Source organism: Austrofundulus limnaeus, unplaced genomic scaffold (assembly GCF_001266775.1).
Source record: "Austrofundulus limnaeus strain Quisiro unplaced genomic scaffold, Austrofundulus_limnaeus-1.0 Scaffold3, whole genome shotgun sequence".
NCBI lineage: Eukaryota > Metazoa > Chordata > Actinopteri > Cyprinodontiformes > Rivulidae > Austrofundulus > Austrofundulus limnaeus.
Genome location: NW_013952405.1, coordinates 5,344,052 through 5,358,166, shown reverse-complemented (window position 1 = coordinate 5,358,166; position 14,115 = coordinate 5,344,052). Strand labels below are relative to the sequence as shown.

Below are 14,115 nucleotides of genomic sequence, written 5' to 3'. Positions count from 1 at the left end.
TGAATGAATGAATGAATGAATGAATGAATGAATGAATGAATGAATGAATGAATGAATGAATGAATGAATGAAACATTTGTTTCAAAATGCTTAAAGTTACAATTTGTAACTTTTAACAAAAATGTAAAAAAAATTCATAAAACTGTCACTATGTCCTGACAGTAGAATAYGAGGCAAATAATCTGTGAAAAAATCTGTTTCTGACCGTTTCTGATGGCAAACAAAATACCTAAAGTTACAGGAAAGCTATTCCTATTAAACTATTAACTATTAACTATTTAAAAACAATTTCCGAGAGTTCTGAGTGTGTTGTGTTGTTTATAAGCCGTCATCGGTGACCCTGCTGGACTCCACCCCGGGGAGGAGCCGTGAAAGGTGAGCAGTAGCGCAGCAGAGCCAAGTAGGGGTCTCTGCAGATAAGTGGGCGTGTCCCAACAAAAGGCGATTCTAAAGCGACACACCTGATTTGACGGACTTTTTAAAAGGGACACATCTAACTGGACAAGCAAAAAAAGGGATGTCACGTACGGGACCACCTGATTGGACAAGAACAAAAGGGGCGTTACTGTAAGGCACCACTTTTTCTGGAGACCCCTACTTGGGTCACATTTCTCCTGGTTAACCTTAGTGTTGGGGTCAGGGTCAGGCTGCATAGAGGTGAAGCAGGGTCTAAGGATACCGTCATGCAGGCCTCGTAGCCCACAGTGTTTATGCTTTAGACACGCTCACTCTTGAGACACGCCCACTTTGATTCCGCAGATAACCCCTTCTCCAGCAGAGAGCAAGGGCAAGAGACCTGTAAGGTGCTTTTGTTCATGTTTTCAGACCAAATCCATGGTTTTCTCAGAACTCCCTACTACAGCTTTCAGGGCTGGACAAAAAACTGAAAGAAAAAAAAACAGCCAAAAACTATAAAACTAAATGAATATGGCCTTTTAAAAAACTGAAAAATTACTGATTTATTAATGTACTATCAAGACCATTTTAAAACTGACAAGAAAATCTGGTTCCTAAATAAAATACAAAATTTGATCAGCACTCTTAGTGACGTTATTACATGACTTTTCTTGGTTGGAGAGTGGCCATGTTGTGCAGAGCAAAGAGAAGCTAAAGCTGAATGTGATAATCATGACAGGTTAAATTTAGGTCAGCACATCAGTGAATCTAGTCTGTGGCTGACATCCATCATTTTGATTTAATAGAATTGCTTATCAGTATTTATTACCATGTCAGGTACAAACATGTTGCTAAGGTCCACATGTATGGAATGAATGATGTTTCTATGTAGAAGCTAACCACTGAAAAACTAATATTTATGCACAATTCTACACAGAAATCTAGCCCTGATAAATTACATTGACAGCCTGCCCCATCCAACATGGCGTTGTGCTTGTACCACAGCTTCTGAAATGTGTGAGGCTACCCAATTCACCTCATTGATTTAATCTTTTTCCTCAAATTTGCCTCCATTTTTCAGCTCATCTCTAGAAACTTGAGCCTGCAGCCTCTGTGTGAAGGGTCTGTGCGGTGGTACACCCTGGACTGGATGCTGTGTCCACCACAGTTTGGTCTACTGACCTTACTCAAATCTTATCCACCTGATAAAATATTTCATTTATTGACTGGGTTAGCTTTTTTGTGTCAGTCAACAAGAGAAACTTGAACTTCCTGTCCCACATCGCCTCAAATCTCTCAGAGCAGTTTTAGCATATTTCTGTTTCCKTCCCGCTTCCCTTCATTCACCTGAATCCTGCAAACTTCTACAAGCTCTCAAACACAAAACATAAGCTCCGACTTTAGCCGCAGATGAAAGGTGGAAATGATATAGCTGGTGGAGTCTGAGCAATGTGCTGCTAAGATCAGCCCTGGAGAGAGTGCCAACAGTCTAATATTAGCAGAGCACATGTCTGTCTTTACAATCAGTCACTAAGATGGCTAAAGTTAGTTCACTTTGTCCCAAGCCTCTTTCCAAGTTCTTTTGCTGGGTACCAGGGTGTCTGGGGAGCAGCTGGACAGGCTTCTGCAACGATGAGTGAACGTCTCTGTTAGGAATTTAAAGTAAAAGAAGAAAATAACTCAGACCCTAAAAGGGAAAATTCTGAGTGCTGTCACAAGGTGGGGAAACAGAACAAAATGTTCTCATGTAGATGATTCACAATTATTCGTAAAGTCTGAAGAGGTTTTCTTGGGCAAATCTGAGTGATGTGGGACAAACAAAAAAAWGTGTGCTGGATGAGCTATGCTGCCCTCATCTGGTTAAGCAGCTTAATTATTCTGGATTTTTTTTTTCTTTTAAAGGAGAAAAACAGTCAAAACACTCAATTACTACCCCGCCCTGTTGTGCCAAACAAACTTCCCTTTCCTCTGTAAAATTTCCCATGGGCTACAGTCCACCACCACCATTATCYCCCCTCAATATTCCTCTTTCACTCTTCCTGTGGTTCATACTGTGTTAACAAGGAGACGACTAAGCTCCTGTGTCTAAACATAGAGCTTCACCTTTTCAGTAACAGGTCAGGTTAGACTGATGCTATGGGTCTGATCTCATGGTTCACAGCCAAAAGGGCAGCATTTGATAAGAAATCATCCGGGGCTTTCGGTGGGGWTTTAAAAGAATTGAGTTGTTGGAGGCGTGCCACCCGTCAGACGATCAACATGTCTCTCAGTAAACATTTTAGATCAGATAGGAAAACCAGACAGCTTTTATATGGGTTCAAAAGCAAAACAAAAAACAACTTTGCTGTAGGTTTTTACTTTAGAAATTAGATYATCAGTTGGCAGAATGCATTCAGTKCATATTGCCTTCAAACTTGCATGCCAAAGTTTTCAACAAAGATTTATTTTATCCATTAGTGCTCAAAGTATGTGRCAGGGTTGCTTATCAGCTACTATCACACCTGTAAAACTGACTGAGTTATAGCTAATTTTTTTTGTTTACAAAGGTCAATTGGCTGTGACACCCTTCCTAATTTGGATTAACTCCAAAAGTTAATCAGTTTTAAAAGAACATCTAAGCATTATGTTCTGAGAGTTTTATTAACGTTTGTTCAATAGTTCATGAGATATTTTGTGAACAGACAGAGCTGACGCGAACAACTAATACCAAAAGGTTTAAACAAAGATCTTGCACAATCAGTTAGCCCCCAGAATATGTGAAGGGGTTGCTTATCAGCTACTATCGCACAAAACTGTAGCTCAATATCTGTAAAATGGACTGAGTTATAGCTTTTTTTTTTTTTTTTTGCAAAGGTCGATTGGCTGTGGCAGCCTCTCTAATTTAGGTTAATTCCAAAAGTTTTTCAGTTTTAAAAGAATATCTAATGATTACGTTCTGAGAGTTTCATTACAATCCATCCAGTGTTTTATGAGATATCTTGCTAACAGACACAGAGTTAACTCTGACAGCTAACGCTGAAGCTTTAAACAAATCTTGCGTAATCAGTTCGCCCCTAGAGTATGTGATGGGGATGCCTGTCAGCTACTATCACACCTAATTTTAGCTCAGTATCTGTAACAAAGAGAGTTATAGTCATGTTTGTCTTTGATGAGGTCACTTAGCCGTGTCGGCCWTCTTGGAGTGGATRTACTACAAAAGTTAATCAGCTGTACGTCAAGATCCAGTGACAACTTTCTGAGAGTTTCTATATAATCCATCCAGTGGTTCGTGAGATATTTTGCTAACAAATGAACACAAACACACACACTGGCAATTACATTATTGTCTGTCTTTTATGGAAGCAGATGATCATTTACCTAAAAGAGTTGTTGACAAACCTAGGTTTAAATTAATTAAGTGTAGTTACATTTAGAGGTAATGTGACCAGCAGCTGCAGCCAGGAAAAAGCATCAGTGTTAAAACGATGAGCTGTGAATATTTCACCATCCAACACCTCAACACAGCAGAGATGTAGTTCTCAGTTTGGCCAGCAGRGGGCAGTCAGCTCCAAGCACAAGCAGTCTGAACTGGGGCCCTTTTCCAGTTTGATATAAGGGTTAACCTTTTTTTTACGTGACCTGTGCTATGTCGGGACTAAGTCATTGCTGCTGTGAATAAACTCATTAACGCAATATTCCTGTCAACGTGTAAACCAAAGTTTAAACACAAAAACTCCACACCAACACTGACTGGAGTTTTTCCACTCCGTGCATTTCTGACTTCATTTGTGTGTGTCAGTTACCACTGTGGCCCTCTGGGTGAGTTTGTTGTCCCTGCAAACGAGACAAAAGGGCCCCAGACTCTGTCTCATATTTACAAAGAAGCTCTTGAATCATTCAGGCAGGGGGTCTTCAGCAGCACAGCAGATTTAGAAGCCATAGCCTTAATGATTCAGTCACAACACTTTTTTTTTTCTTTTTGACAGCACGAGAGGTTTTTTCTCTCACACAACAGACGGGCAGATCTGAAGAGAGCCAGAGCAGAATAACTCAACAAAACTGAGAGCAGAGCAGCAAGGTTGGTTTTGCTGTCGGTTTGTTTCTGTTTAATCCTTAAATCTTCAGTAATCAGGATGAGAGGGAGAGAGAGCACGTTGCCTGACTTAAGGACAACATAATCTATGTTGGGGCCTGACTGATGAGGCAACCTGAGTGGCCAGTAAAAAAAAAAAAAGAAAAAAGAACATGAAGGGAAGGAAGGGAGGGAAGTTCCAGAGCTGGAATCAGTTTGAGGAACTTAACCTGAACCTGTTCCGACTTTGTACAAACAAGAAGAGCAGAGGACAACCTGAGAGGATGGGTTTGACAGCTGAGAGCAAATCCAAAACAGAAGAGGACTGAGCCATGCCTGGAGTTCATAGGGTGAGATTCTGAAGATTTCTCTTTTTTTTCCCCTCCTTTGACTGGAGTTTCTGAAACAAAACATCTTCATGCATCTGAGACGCTTCAGATATCAGGATTGAGAGGAASAGGCCAGAATGAAAGGTGTTSCTCAGCAGGAAGTGCAGGCCAGAGMGTCAAAGTGCAAGCTTAATATACAAAACGGGGAAGAGAGAGGAAATATTTTCATGAGAGGAATTCCCATTTTTTGYATGACAGCATTTGAAACAYAGGCAAATACATACAATACTGTTACTCTACTTTGTTTAACTGAAAAGTTTGTAATCTGCTATAAAGTGTTGATTCTGTGGAAAAAAAGTCATGAGAAAATGTGTAAATTTGCAGGGGGAGAGCCGTTTCCTCCCGTTCATGTTTAATTCCAAGCAAACTGTACCTATGTGTGTTTTTCCTCTCAATATGAGTGGAAAGGAACATTYTAAACCAGACATGGCTTCTCATTGTTTCCAGCTCCAAGTGGCATTTCTCAATCCAGGCCAACACTTTTGATCAGATTATTGTCAGACTAAGCTTCCTCAGGTTTACAACATCTCTCCTGATATTTGTTCTTTAGATGGTTACATCATTCTAAGCTTCATTTATTTTAAACTTCTCAAAGCTTTTGTTTTCTAAATGTGTGACCAAATCGTTACATTTTAATTATAATGTATGTGGATGTTATGTATGTATTAAATCRGAGATCAGTCAGGCTGACAGGAGGGCTGAGGTGATGTAAAGCTCCTCATCCTCTTTAACCATCATAACTTTAGGTCACCGGATTTGCTGAACGTGAGTATTAGAGTCAGATGTCTGTTCTGAGCACAAGAAAACATTTCTGAGGGTAAACCATGTTGGCAAAGAAGCAGATTTTCCCAGTCGCAGACACWTTTGGGATAACATGAGCTTTTTGACAGCAGATGTCAGTTTATGTTAAAATAGTATTTTGTTTGCAATTAATCTTCTTTTCCTTTCTCTGTTGTAGCTTTTGCATCCAAATAATGACAATACAGCAAACTAAAACAAAAATCAGCTTAGAAATTTGCCACTCCTGCTTGTGGTTTAATTTGCTTAAACACGTTTAGTGAAACGTCCGTCAATCATCAAGCCACACAGTGAAACGTTTGATGACTGTGATATTTGTGAAGAAAACTAATTTTTGTTTGTTTGTTTGTTTGTTTTTCTTCAAGATGTGTTGCTGTGCAGCAGTCCTGACACCCCCTGTGTGTGACCCCTGACTGGAAGGGTCCCGATGGCGACCGCGAACGAYGACCCAGACCTGGGCGCTGGCCCGTCCGAGGACTCGGACGTTCTCCTGGATGATTCGGACAGCGAGAGTTTACTCTCTGATGACTCTGTCTACCCCGTGTACGAAAGTCCCACAAAGTTCACGAGTCCAGCCAAGACTCTGTATGAGGCCTGCGGGAGGAACGACCCTGAAACCCTGAGCAGCATCATGGAGAGAGGGGTCTGTAAAGAAGAGGCCATGGAGCTGGACATCAATGGAAGGGTGAGGAGAACTAATTATTTCTGTCTGTTTCTGTTTATTAAATGAAGGGGCTTTGTATGCATTTCTGTAAAWACTGTAAAARTATTAGTTTATATCTTTATTGTTTYACATCAGAATGGGCTGATGGTGGCAGTGACCAAAGGATTTGTAGACATCGTCACCCTCCTGCACAAATGTCTGTTAATAGACATCAACCACCAGGACAATGATGGAAACACTGCACTCATGATCGCTGCACAGGCTGGTATGCAAACAAAAATCACTAACATCCACATCTAAGCTGAATGTGTTCCCAGAATAATAACTTTTTTTTATTATTAATACAGGCTTCGTCACGATTCTTAACTACATCCTTAACTATTACCACGGTGTGGACACAGAGGTCAGAGACCCCCGCGGCTTCACGGCCCTCATCAAAGCAGGCCTGCAGGGCCGAGAGGAGTGTGTGTCCGCCCTGCTGATGCACGGTAACTTTTCAAAACTAAACACTGATCACGACCTGGACCCGGACTACTTGTGGCCGGGTCCACCCAAAACTTTCCCCCAACCTCGCTGCTGATGAAAGACGGACGCTTCACGATGAGGGAAATCAAAAACACTTTGTTCAACGTGACGCTCGAGGCAAAGCAGGACACCTGATCTGTGAACTAAGCTGCACTTTCTCAGGGATTAGATCAGCTGACACAATAACACTTTCCAACACATGCGCCGTTCAAACTGTTTTAAATAGACTCCAGGACAAATTAGCTGCATTATATAAACGCCTAAATAATTTACACTCAGAAAATAAGCTGCATATTTGATTGACTTGACTGAAAAAACGTGTTTTAAATGGGAAACATCAACATATGGAGTTTAGGTTTGTTATTATTTTATTATTGTTGGGGGTGTTTTAATCTAACCCTTAAAAAACAAGTTGCTAAATAAAAAGACACAGATTAAACATTTATTCTACACAGCCTTTATTTTTGAAACTAAGCATTTATTTCATTTCAAGCTGTCAATAAACTGACTCAGCAAATCTATTACAGTTGACTCCACATCCATTTTGGTGGAACTAGCTTGAATAATCTGAATTATTTTACTTGATCCGTGACAAGTAACATATATAAAGTAGAGGCTTTGTATTAATGAAAGATTATTTTTTGTTTTACGGAAAAGATTAACTTTGGGGATTCAAACAAATCTGAATATACTTATTTCAAAAAAGTATTTTTTTATTATTTATTAATTTAATCAGTAATATTTTTACGCACGTAATTAAAATAAATCAAACCTAGATTTTTTTTTTAGTTGGCTTTTAAAGCCAGCCCAAAAAATTTAACTACAGCAAATGATTGCTTCATCTTGGAAAAAAAATACATTTGTATAGAATTGTTTTTACTATGTTTATTCAACAAGTTGTTTTTTGAGTGTATATCTGAAGTTTTTTTTTTAATTTACAAAGTTTCTGTTACATTATTCTTCAAAAGCAGCCACATGGTGGCGCTGTTGCACCGAGCTGCCTTCATCSCTTTCTGCCTCTCTTGTCCTTTTTGATGTGTAGGTGCAGATATACATGCAGTGGACCTGGTCCAAGGCAGGGGTCTTAAAGACTGGGTCCTTAGGACTGGAAGGTTTGAGACCCTGTCCAGAATCCGGCGTCTGCAGAGTCGTTCTGTTGCCAAGCAGTTCTGTGAAAGCTACGAACCGGAGTGGCCTGAGCTGAAGCAGCTGGTGGAGAAGGCCTCTGCTCCCAAATCAGCCAGTCAAAAACTGAGGCAGCGCTTAAAAGAAAGTCTCACTTTCAGATTCCCACACGACCCTCAAGACAACGGTGTTATGGACCATGTGGTTCAGATCACTACAAGCATCCACAGTCCACTGGTTGCTACTGGCTGCCGCCCACTGTGTCCCACCAGTCCCCCAGAGATTGGCAAGAGGCGGTTTGCCGTCCCCGAACTGCTCGAGAAGCACAGCAGCAAGGAGCTGGAGGAGAAGTCGGTGTCCCACAGCAACGGGTCCATCACCTCGGCGTCTCCCACCGCTGTGTCGGCCACCTCTGTGTCCCTGGCCTCGTGCTGCCAGGATCCAGGGCGCAGGGAGAGTCTGCCGTCGGGTGGCGTGAGGAGCTTCATCCCTCGCAGCATGGCGCACAGAAACAGCATATTCCCCTCGGGCTGCATTCCCAAGATTGAGGTGACAAGATCTGGGGATCCGACGCCAAAGAAGGAGAAAAAGAAGAAAAGTCAAAAGGGCTACTTGGAGCCGCCTGTTTGGAAGTACAAGCAGGCCAAAGAAGAGAAAAAGAAAGAAAAGAAAAAGCAGGCGGCGCAAAAAGACCAGGAGAAAAAACCTAAAGGGTCCAAAAAATCGTCCAGCAAAACCTGAGTGGGTTGGCCTTTTGCCGTGGAAAACTTCACCGTGATAAGACCACCCGTACAAGCTTTATCTCTGCAGCCAGATGGAACAGGAGATAAAACCATTGCAGAACAAATGTTGGGAGCGAGCAATGAACAAAACGATAGATGGATTTGAACTTTTGCTCAGGATAAAGTGATATCACTGAAATATTCTGATGTTTTGGTGAGATTTAACATCTTAAATTTCTGTGGTCTGAATATTGTTTGGGTTTAAAAAGATTTAACACAGATTTTTCTCTAAGCCATAACGAGTCAGCCCACAGGCTTTTGCAGTGATGTTATATTTTTAAAAAACATTTTTGTGAAGCTCTTATAACCCATGTTCTGCAAACGTTTAAGGTAGCTTCATGGTATTTCACTTCAAAATGACCAAATAGCCATTAGCCTATACTGTTTATATAATAAATGTGCTGAATGGCCTTCAGAAAATGAATGAATGTTTCAGCTGACTTTGTTTTTCGTGATGCTAAAGGGACCAAAAAGGACAAAACGTGATTTGTTTGTCTACATCCCATTTTCAAAAGCAGTTTTCACTTGGGTATTTTTTATAAGCATAGCAGTAATCATTACACATTAGAAATGTAACATGTGACTGGCATCTGACCTTAGATACTCTTTTCAAAATAAAGTCGCTTTGAGCTTCTTACGACAGCCTATAATGAGCTCGCTCTGTGGCATGAAGTGGCTTTTGAACCCTGGCTGCCAGTAATCTTTTAATCCACAGAGGACCATCGTTGCACAACTATCAACTTTTTTTTATCAGTGTTGAAAACTACGACTTCCACATGTTGGCCAGCAGCTTTTAACAATATTCTCATGAAATCAATCTAGTTGTATTTCACAATCAAGCCTCTTGTGAGAAAAAAACTCACAGCAGCAGCAAAAAAAGAGAAGCCAGATATGTGTTTTTTTTTTTCTGATTTTGTGTTGAACAAGGTTACATTTATGGCTCACTTCCTCTCAGCAGTGGGTAACTTGGTGACCTGAGGTCAGCTCTAAAATAAATAGCTCAGTAAGAGTTTCAGTGATGGAACACATTTAACCTTTCAGCATCTCTCTTGAGACTTGACCTTATTCAAACATCCAGAATAAACCAGCCTGTACAGATTTTTACTTTTGTGAATGAACAAACTTCAAACCTCTGCTGTTTAAAAAAAAACATCCAAGTCATTTTCATTTACCCCGAGTTATGTAACAAATGGCAGCATTCCAAATTTCATGGCTCTTCAAACCACATAAATTAATTATTTAAAAAATAAATGGTCTTTTTGGAACAAAACTTTTTTTTCCTTCTTTACATGTCAACTGGTGTGAGGTCTCCCAGCTGTGTCTGCAGCTGGGAGCCAAAACTGCAGAGATTACAGAGCCTGAGAACAAGGAGGGGGGTTTACTGTTCTTTACAAACATGAGGAAATCTCSGAGGCTTCGCTGAACGAAGCCTTGTCCCAGACTCTAGGCTCTGTGGCTTCTAAAAGACAACTCTGTGTCTAAGACAAACATCAGCTGCTGCAGTCACAGAATATTTTCAGAACTCAGCAACAAATCTTCCATCAGTCAATCATAAAACAAAGAAGTGTAAGACTTGCCAAACAGAACTTTCTGCCTCGTTAGTCTGATTGTCTGTGACCGTGTGATGGACATGCGACCTGTCTACAGTGTACCCTGCCTCCTCGTGCACCATGACTGCAGGAGATAGGCACCAGCTCCACATGACCCAGAAAGGAGAAGCAGGTAAAAAGTGTCTACTGGCTGATCTGCAAAATCAGCAGCATTAGCATTCACACTGTCAGTGAGTTGATGCTCAGTTCATATATCAGTTCATTAATGCAGCATGTAGTTGGGTTGAGAAAACAGCAATAGGTTAATAAAACAATGTCCTGGTGTGTCAGAATGCTACATAGTGGTTATAGTTTATTGGTAAACCGATGCCCCTTTTCAGCTAGCGCCTCAACAGCACAGTTCAGCTTGGCTCTCCACGGTTCCAAGGCTGTTCCACTAGCAATGATTTGTGGAACAAGCCCCTTTTCCAGAACTTCCTCCATTGTGGTTCATTGAGGCCTGAAAATGTGATGTCAGAAGAGTGTCGGTCACTGATTGGATAGTGGGTGGAATCACTGGCTGTATCACAAGAGATACTCTCATAACAACCTGATAGCCATTTGCAATAACAAAGCTACCATATCCTCCATTGTTGCATTACGTATCTTTTCTGGGTCTTTTCTATGTTTAATTGTGGCTGGAAAATAACTAAATGGAGATAACCGCCACCAACTGGTAAGGCATGTGGCGTCAATTTTCGAACCCTGGGACCGCCCATCTTTACAATGAACCCACTCACTAGAAGTGTTACAAGTGTAAACCATGCGTGTAATCTTGTAATGTAATTACCGGTGCTCTATATCTTGCAACAATTCCTTTCATGTTTGTCACCAGTTCACTGATGGATGGTGTGCACATGCATTTCTGAGAATCCGGTGGAATTCAAAAGCGGGTTTTTCAGGCTGGGAAAATGAGGCAATATTTTAAACCATTAACAGAACACAAACCCCATCAAACTCGTCAAGAAGAAACAAACTGCACCAAACCAAGGTTTGTCTAAGAAAGGAAAAGTTCATTTGTGTTTGCATCTTCACTGACATAAATAAACAGTTTCATGTAATTGTGCTTTCATTGTAGCTACTTCTGTAGTTTGTCAGAGTGTTTAACAAATATGAACTACTTTTGGTTTTAAGATATTGTAACAGACATTTTATGCTGCTGTTAGGATGAGAAGCTCAGTCATCCGGGAGGGACTCAGAGTAGAGCCGCTTCTCCTCCACGTTGAGAGGAGCCAGTTGAGGTGGCTCGGGCATCTGGTTGAGATGCTTCCTAGACACCTCCCTGGTGAGGTGTTCTGAGCATGTCCCACCGGGAGGAGGCCCAGAGGAAGACCCAGGACACGCTGCGGGGACTATGTTTCTCGGCTGGCCTGGGAACGCCTTGGGACAAGCTGGTCCAAGTGGTTGGGGAGAGGGAAATCTGGGTCTCTCTGCTTAAGCTGCTACCCCCGCGACACGACCCCGGATAAGCAGAAGAAAACGGACGGACGGATTTCATGCTGCATGGTGCTTTGTTGTTTTGTTCTGTGCTACAAAACCAGAAACCTCAACAGTGCCATAAGCTAAAAAAAAATTATGGATCCACTGCTTGCTGCTTGTTCTGGAGTCAAGTTGCAGGGAGCAGCAGCTTGAGCAAGGAGCCCTACACGTCTCTTTCCACAGCCACTTCTTCCAGCTCTTCCTGGGCAGACCCCAAGGTGTTCTCAAGCTAACGGAGGGAGAGTCTCTGCAACATGTCCTGCATCTTCCCTGGTGTCTGCCCCTACTTGGACTTGCCCAAAACACCAGCATTTCCCAACCCTGGTTCTCAAGGCACACTGCCCTGCATGTTTTCGAAGTTTCCCTGCTTCAACACACCTGATTCAGTTGATTGCAGTTCAACAAAAGCCTGCTAATCAGTTGAAATCAGGTGTGCTGAAGCAGGAAACGTCTAAAACATGCAGGACAGTGCCTTGAGGACCAGGGTTGAAAAACACTGCTATAGATGCCCAAACAACATCAACTTGCTCATGGAGGAGCAGTGGCTCTACCACAAGTTGTTGTAGATAACTGAACTTACATCTCTAAGTGAGACTCTGTATACCTGTAATCAGAAATGAACAGACTATCCTTAAGTCCAAAACAACAGTGCACATCAGCTGACAGTTATGGCCATTAAATACATGTAGTGAAGCTGCAGAATATTACGCAACGTTAAAACAGCTGAACTGTCTGTCATTTTAAACTTGCATAATGAATGTTTTATTAAGAATTCAATAAGATTTGCGGGAAAGACTTTCTGAGAGTAAAAAGAGACTAAAATCTGTCACGATGTCTCCACTCCTCGYCTTTGATTTCGCTTTAAAATCAGCCAAACAGCACGTTTGAAGCCTCAGACTTGTTCAGTTTGAGAGGGACAGAAATCCTTTTGTTGACGCACATTCCTGTGCGTGCGGCGCAGACTCGGGTCCGCAGAGGGGAGAGGAAAATGAGAGGTTTGGCAACAGGAAAACCGCTCAGAGAAACACATTCCAGCCGGAGCAGAGTCTGTGCGGAACAATGAGGGGTGGGACGAAAGGCTGCACTATTTTAAAAAAAGAAAATCTCCAATCTGGTCTTTTTTTTATCAGGAACTCAGCTGGAGACAGAAAGCTGTCGGTGAGCAGGAGCGTTCGGAACGGAAGGACGCTGGTTCGATCCCCGCAGCGAAGCTGTTCGAGTTGTCGCTTTTATCAGCGCAGATTTGGACTGAGATGAACTGACAGCTCGTCGTTTAAACCTCAAGCCGCTGCTTTTTTTTTAAGTCCCGCTTTTAACGTGAGTTTCTTAAACCACAAGAAGAACTGAGTGAAACTTCTTCGCACATCTGCGCCTGGTCGTCAGCAGGAGGATGTGAGCTCTCACCGGATGAAACATCTGCTGCTGAGCCGCGCACAAACTTTCATTTATAACTCCTAGGATGAGGCCAGAGTTTAAACAAAACTGCTTTTCTTACTGACCACAGAGGAACTCTTCAGACTCTGATATGGGAGACGTGCGAGGTTTGCATCAGTCCCGTTAAAAGACAAAAAAACAGGTACTGATTTAGTTTGTTTTTGTTAATTTATTTAATTGTTTGTTCGTTTCTGTGGCTTTGTAGTTCATTTTCCAAAGATGGAAGCTTTTTTAAGTAGAGTATAAGTTTTGACATTAGCCCATGTTTCCAGATGTGAAGTGGATTACATCTGCATTTAACCCCAAGTTTTAATACTGAATCTTGAYTAATTTAATCCAAAACGTCTTCTCTGCGCTGATTTATAAAAGGAGACAAAATCATCACAATCATATTGTTTGGCCTGCATGCATCTGTGTGAGGAGTCTCACTGTAAATATGTTCATTACTGCAAAATGCTGAGATGTTTGCAAGTTTGTGAGTGGTTATCATTATTGTAGGAAATATTTACACTGAGTTAAGATGTTTTGTTTTGATTCAGATTTTTTTCATTATCATACATTAAAAAACTCGTAAACAAAATTTTTAAGCAAAGAGTTTCTAAAAATGTCGTCTTCTCCCCATCTGATAGGTTCTAAAGACCCTAGAATAAATGGTAAATGCCTTCAACAGCTTGGTTTTGCAGCATAAACTTTTATGAGTTGGTCCAAATATTTTCACACCTCTTCTGGTTTTGGAACACACACACACACACACACACACACACACACACACACACACACACACACACACACACACACAAAAGCATTGCATTATGGCGGATTAGGAGGCTGATGAAAAATGCTGTAACAAATTAGCAACGAAAACCCCCCCAAAGACCGTGGG

General features: G+C 41.5%; 2 protein-coding genes across 2 annotated transcripts in view; both read left to right on the top strand.

The window, feature by feature from the left end:
* Window positions 1–4,369: 4,369 nt before the first annotated feature.
* On the top strand, window positions 4,370–9,154 carry ankrd33aa (ankyrin repeat domain 33Aa). The gene is made up of 5 exons (XM_014018935.1): window positions 4,370–4,797; window positions 6,000–6,319; window positions 6,434–6,563; window positions 6,646–6,786; window positions 7,866–9,154. The coding sequence occupies exons 2-5, from the start codon at window positions 6,062–6,064 to the stop codon at window positions 8,687–8,689; spliced, it is 1,353 nt and encodes a 450-aa protein (XP_013874389.1). The 5' UTR covers window positions 4,370–4,797; window positions 6,000–6,061; the 3' UTR covers window positions 8,690–9,154.
* A 3,628-nt stretch (window positions 9,155–12,782) lies between these two features.
* acvrl1 (activin A receptor like type 1) overlaps window positions 12,783–14,115 on the top strand; it is a gene marked incomplete in the record, with an annotated part of 14,220 nt that continues 12,887 nt past the window's right edge. Inside the window, 2 exon segments of the mRNA XM_014018924.1 lie at window positions 12,783–13,115; window positions 13,303–13,374.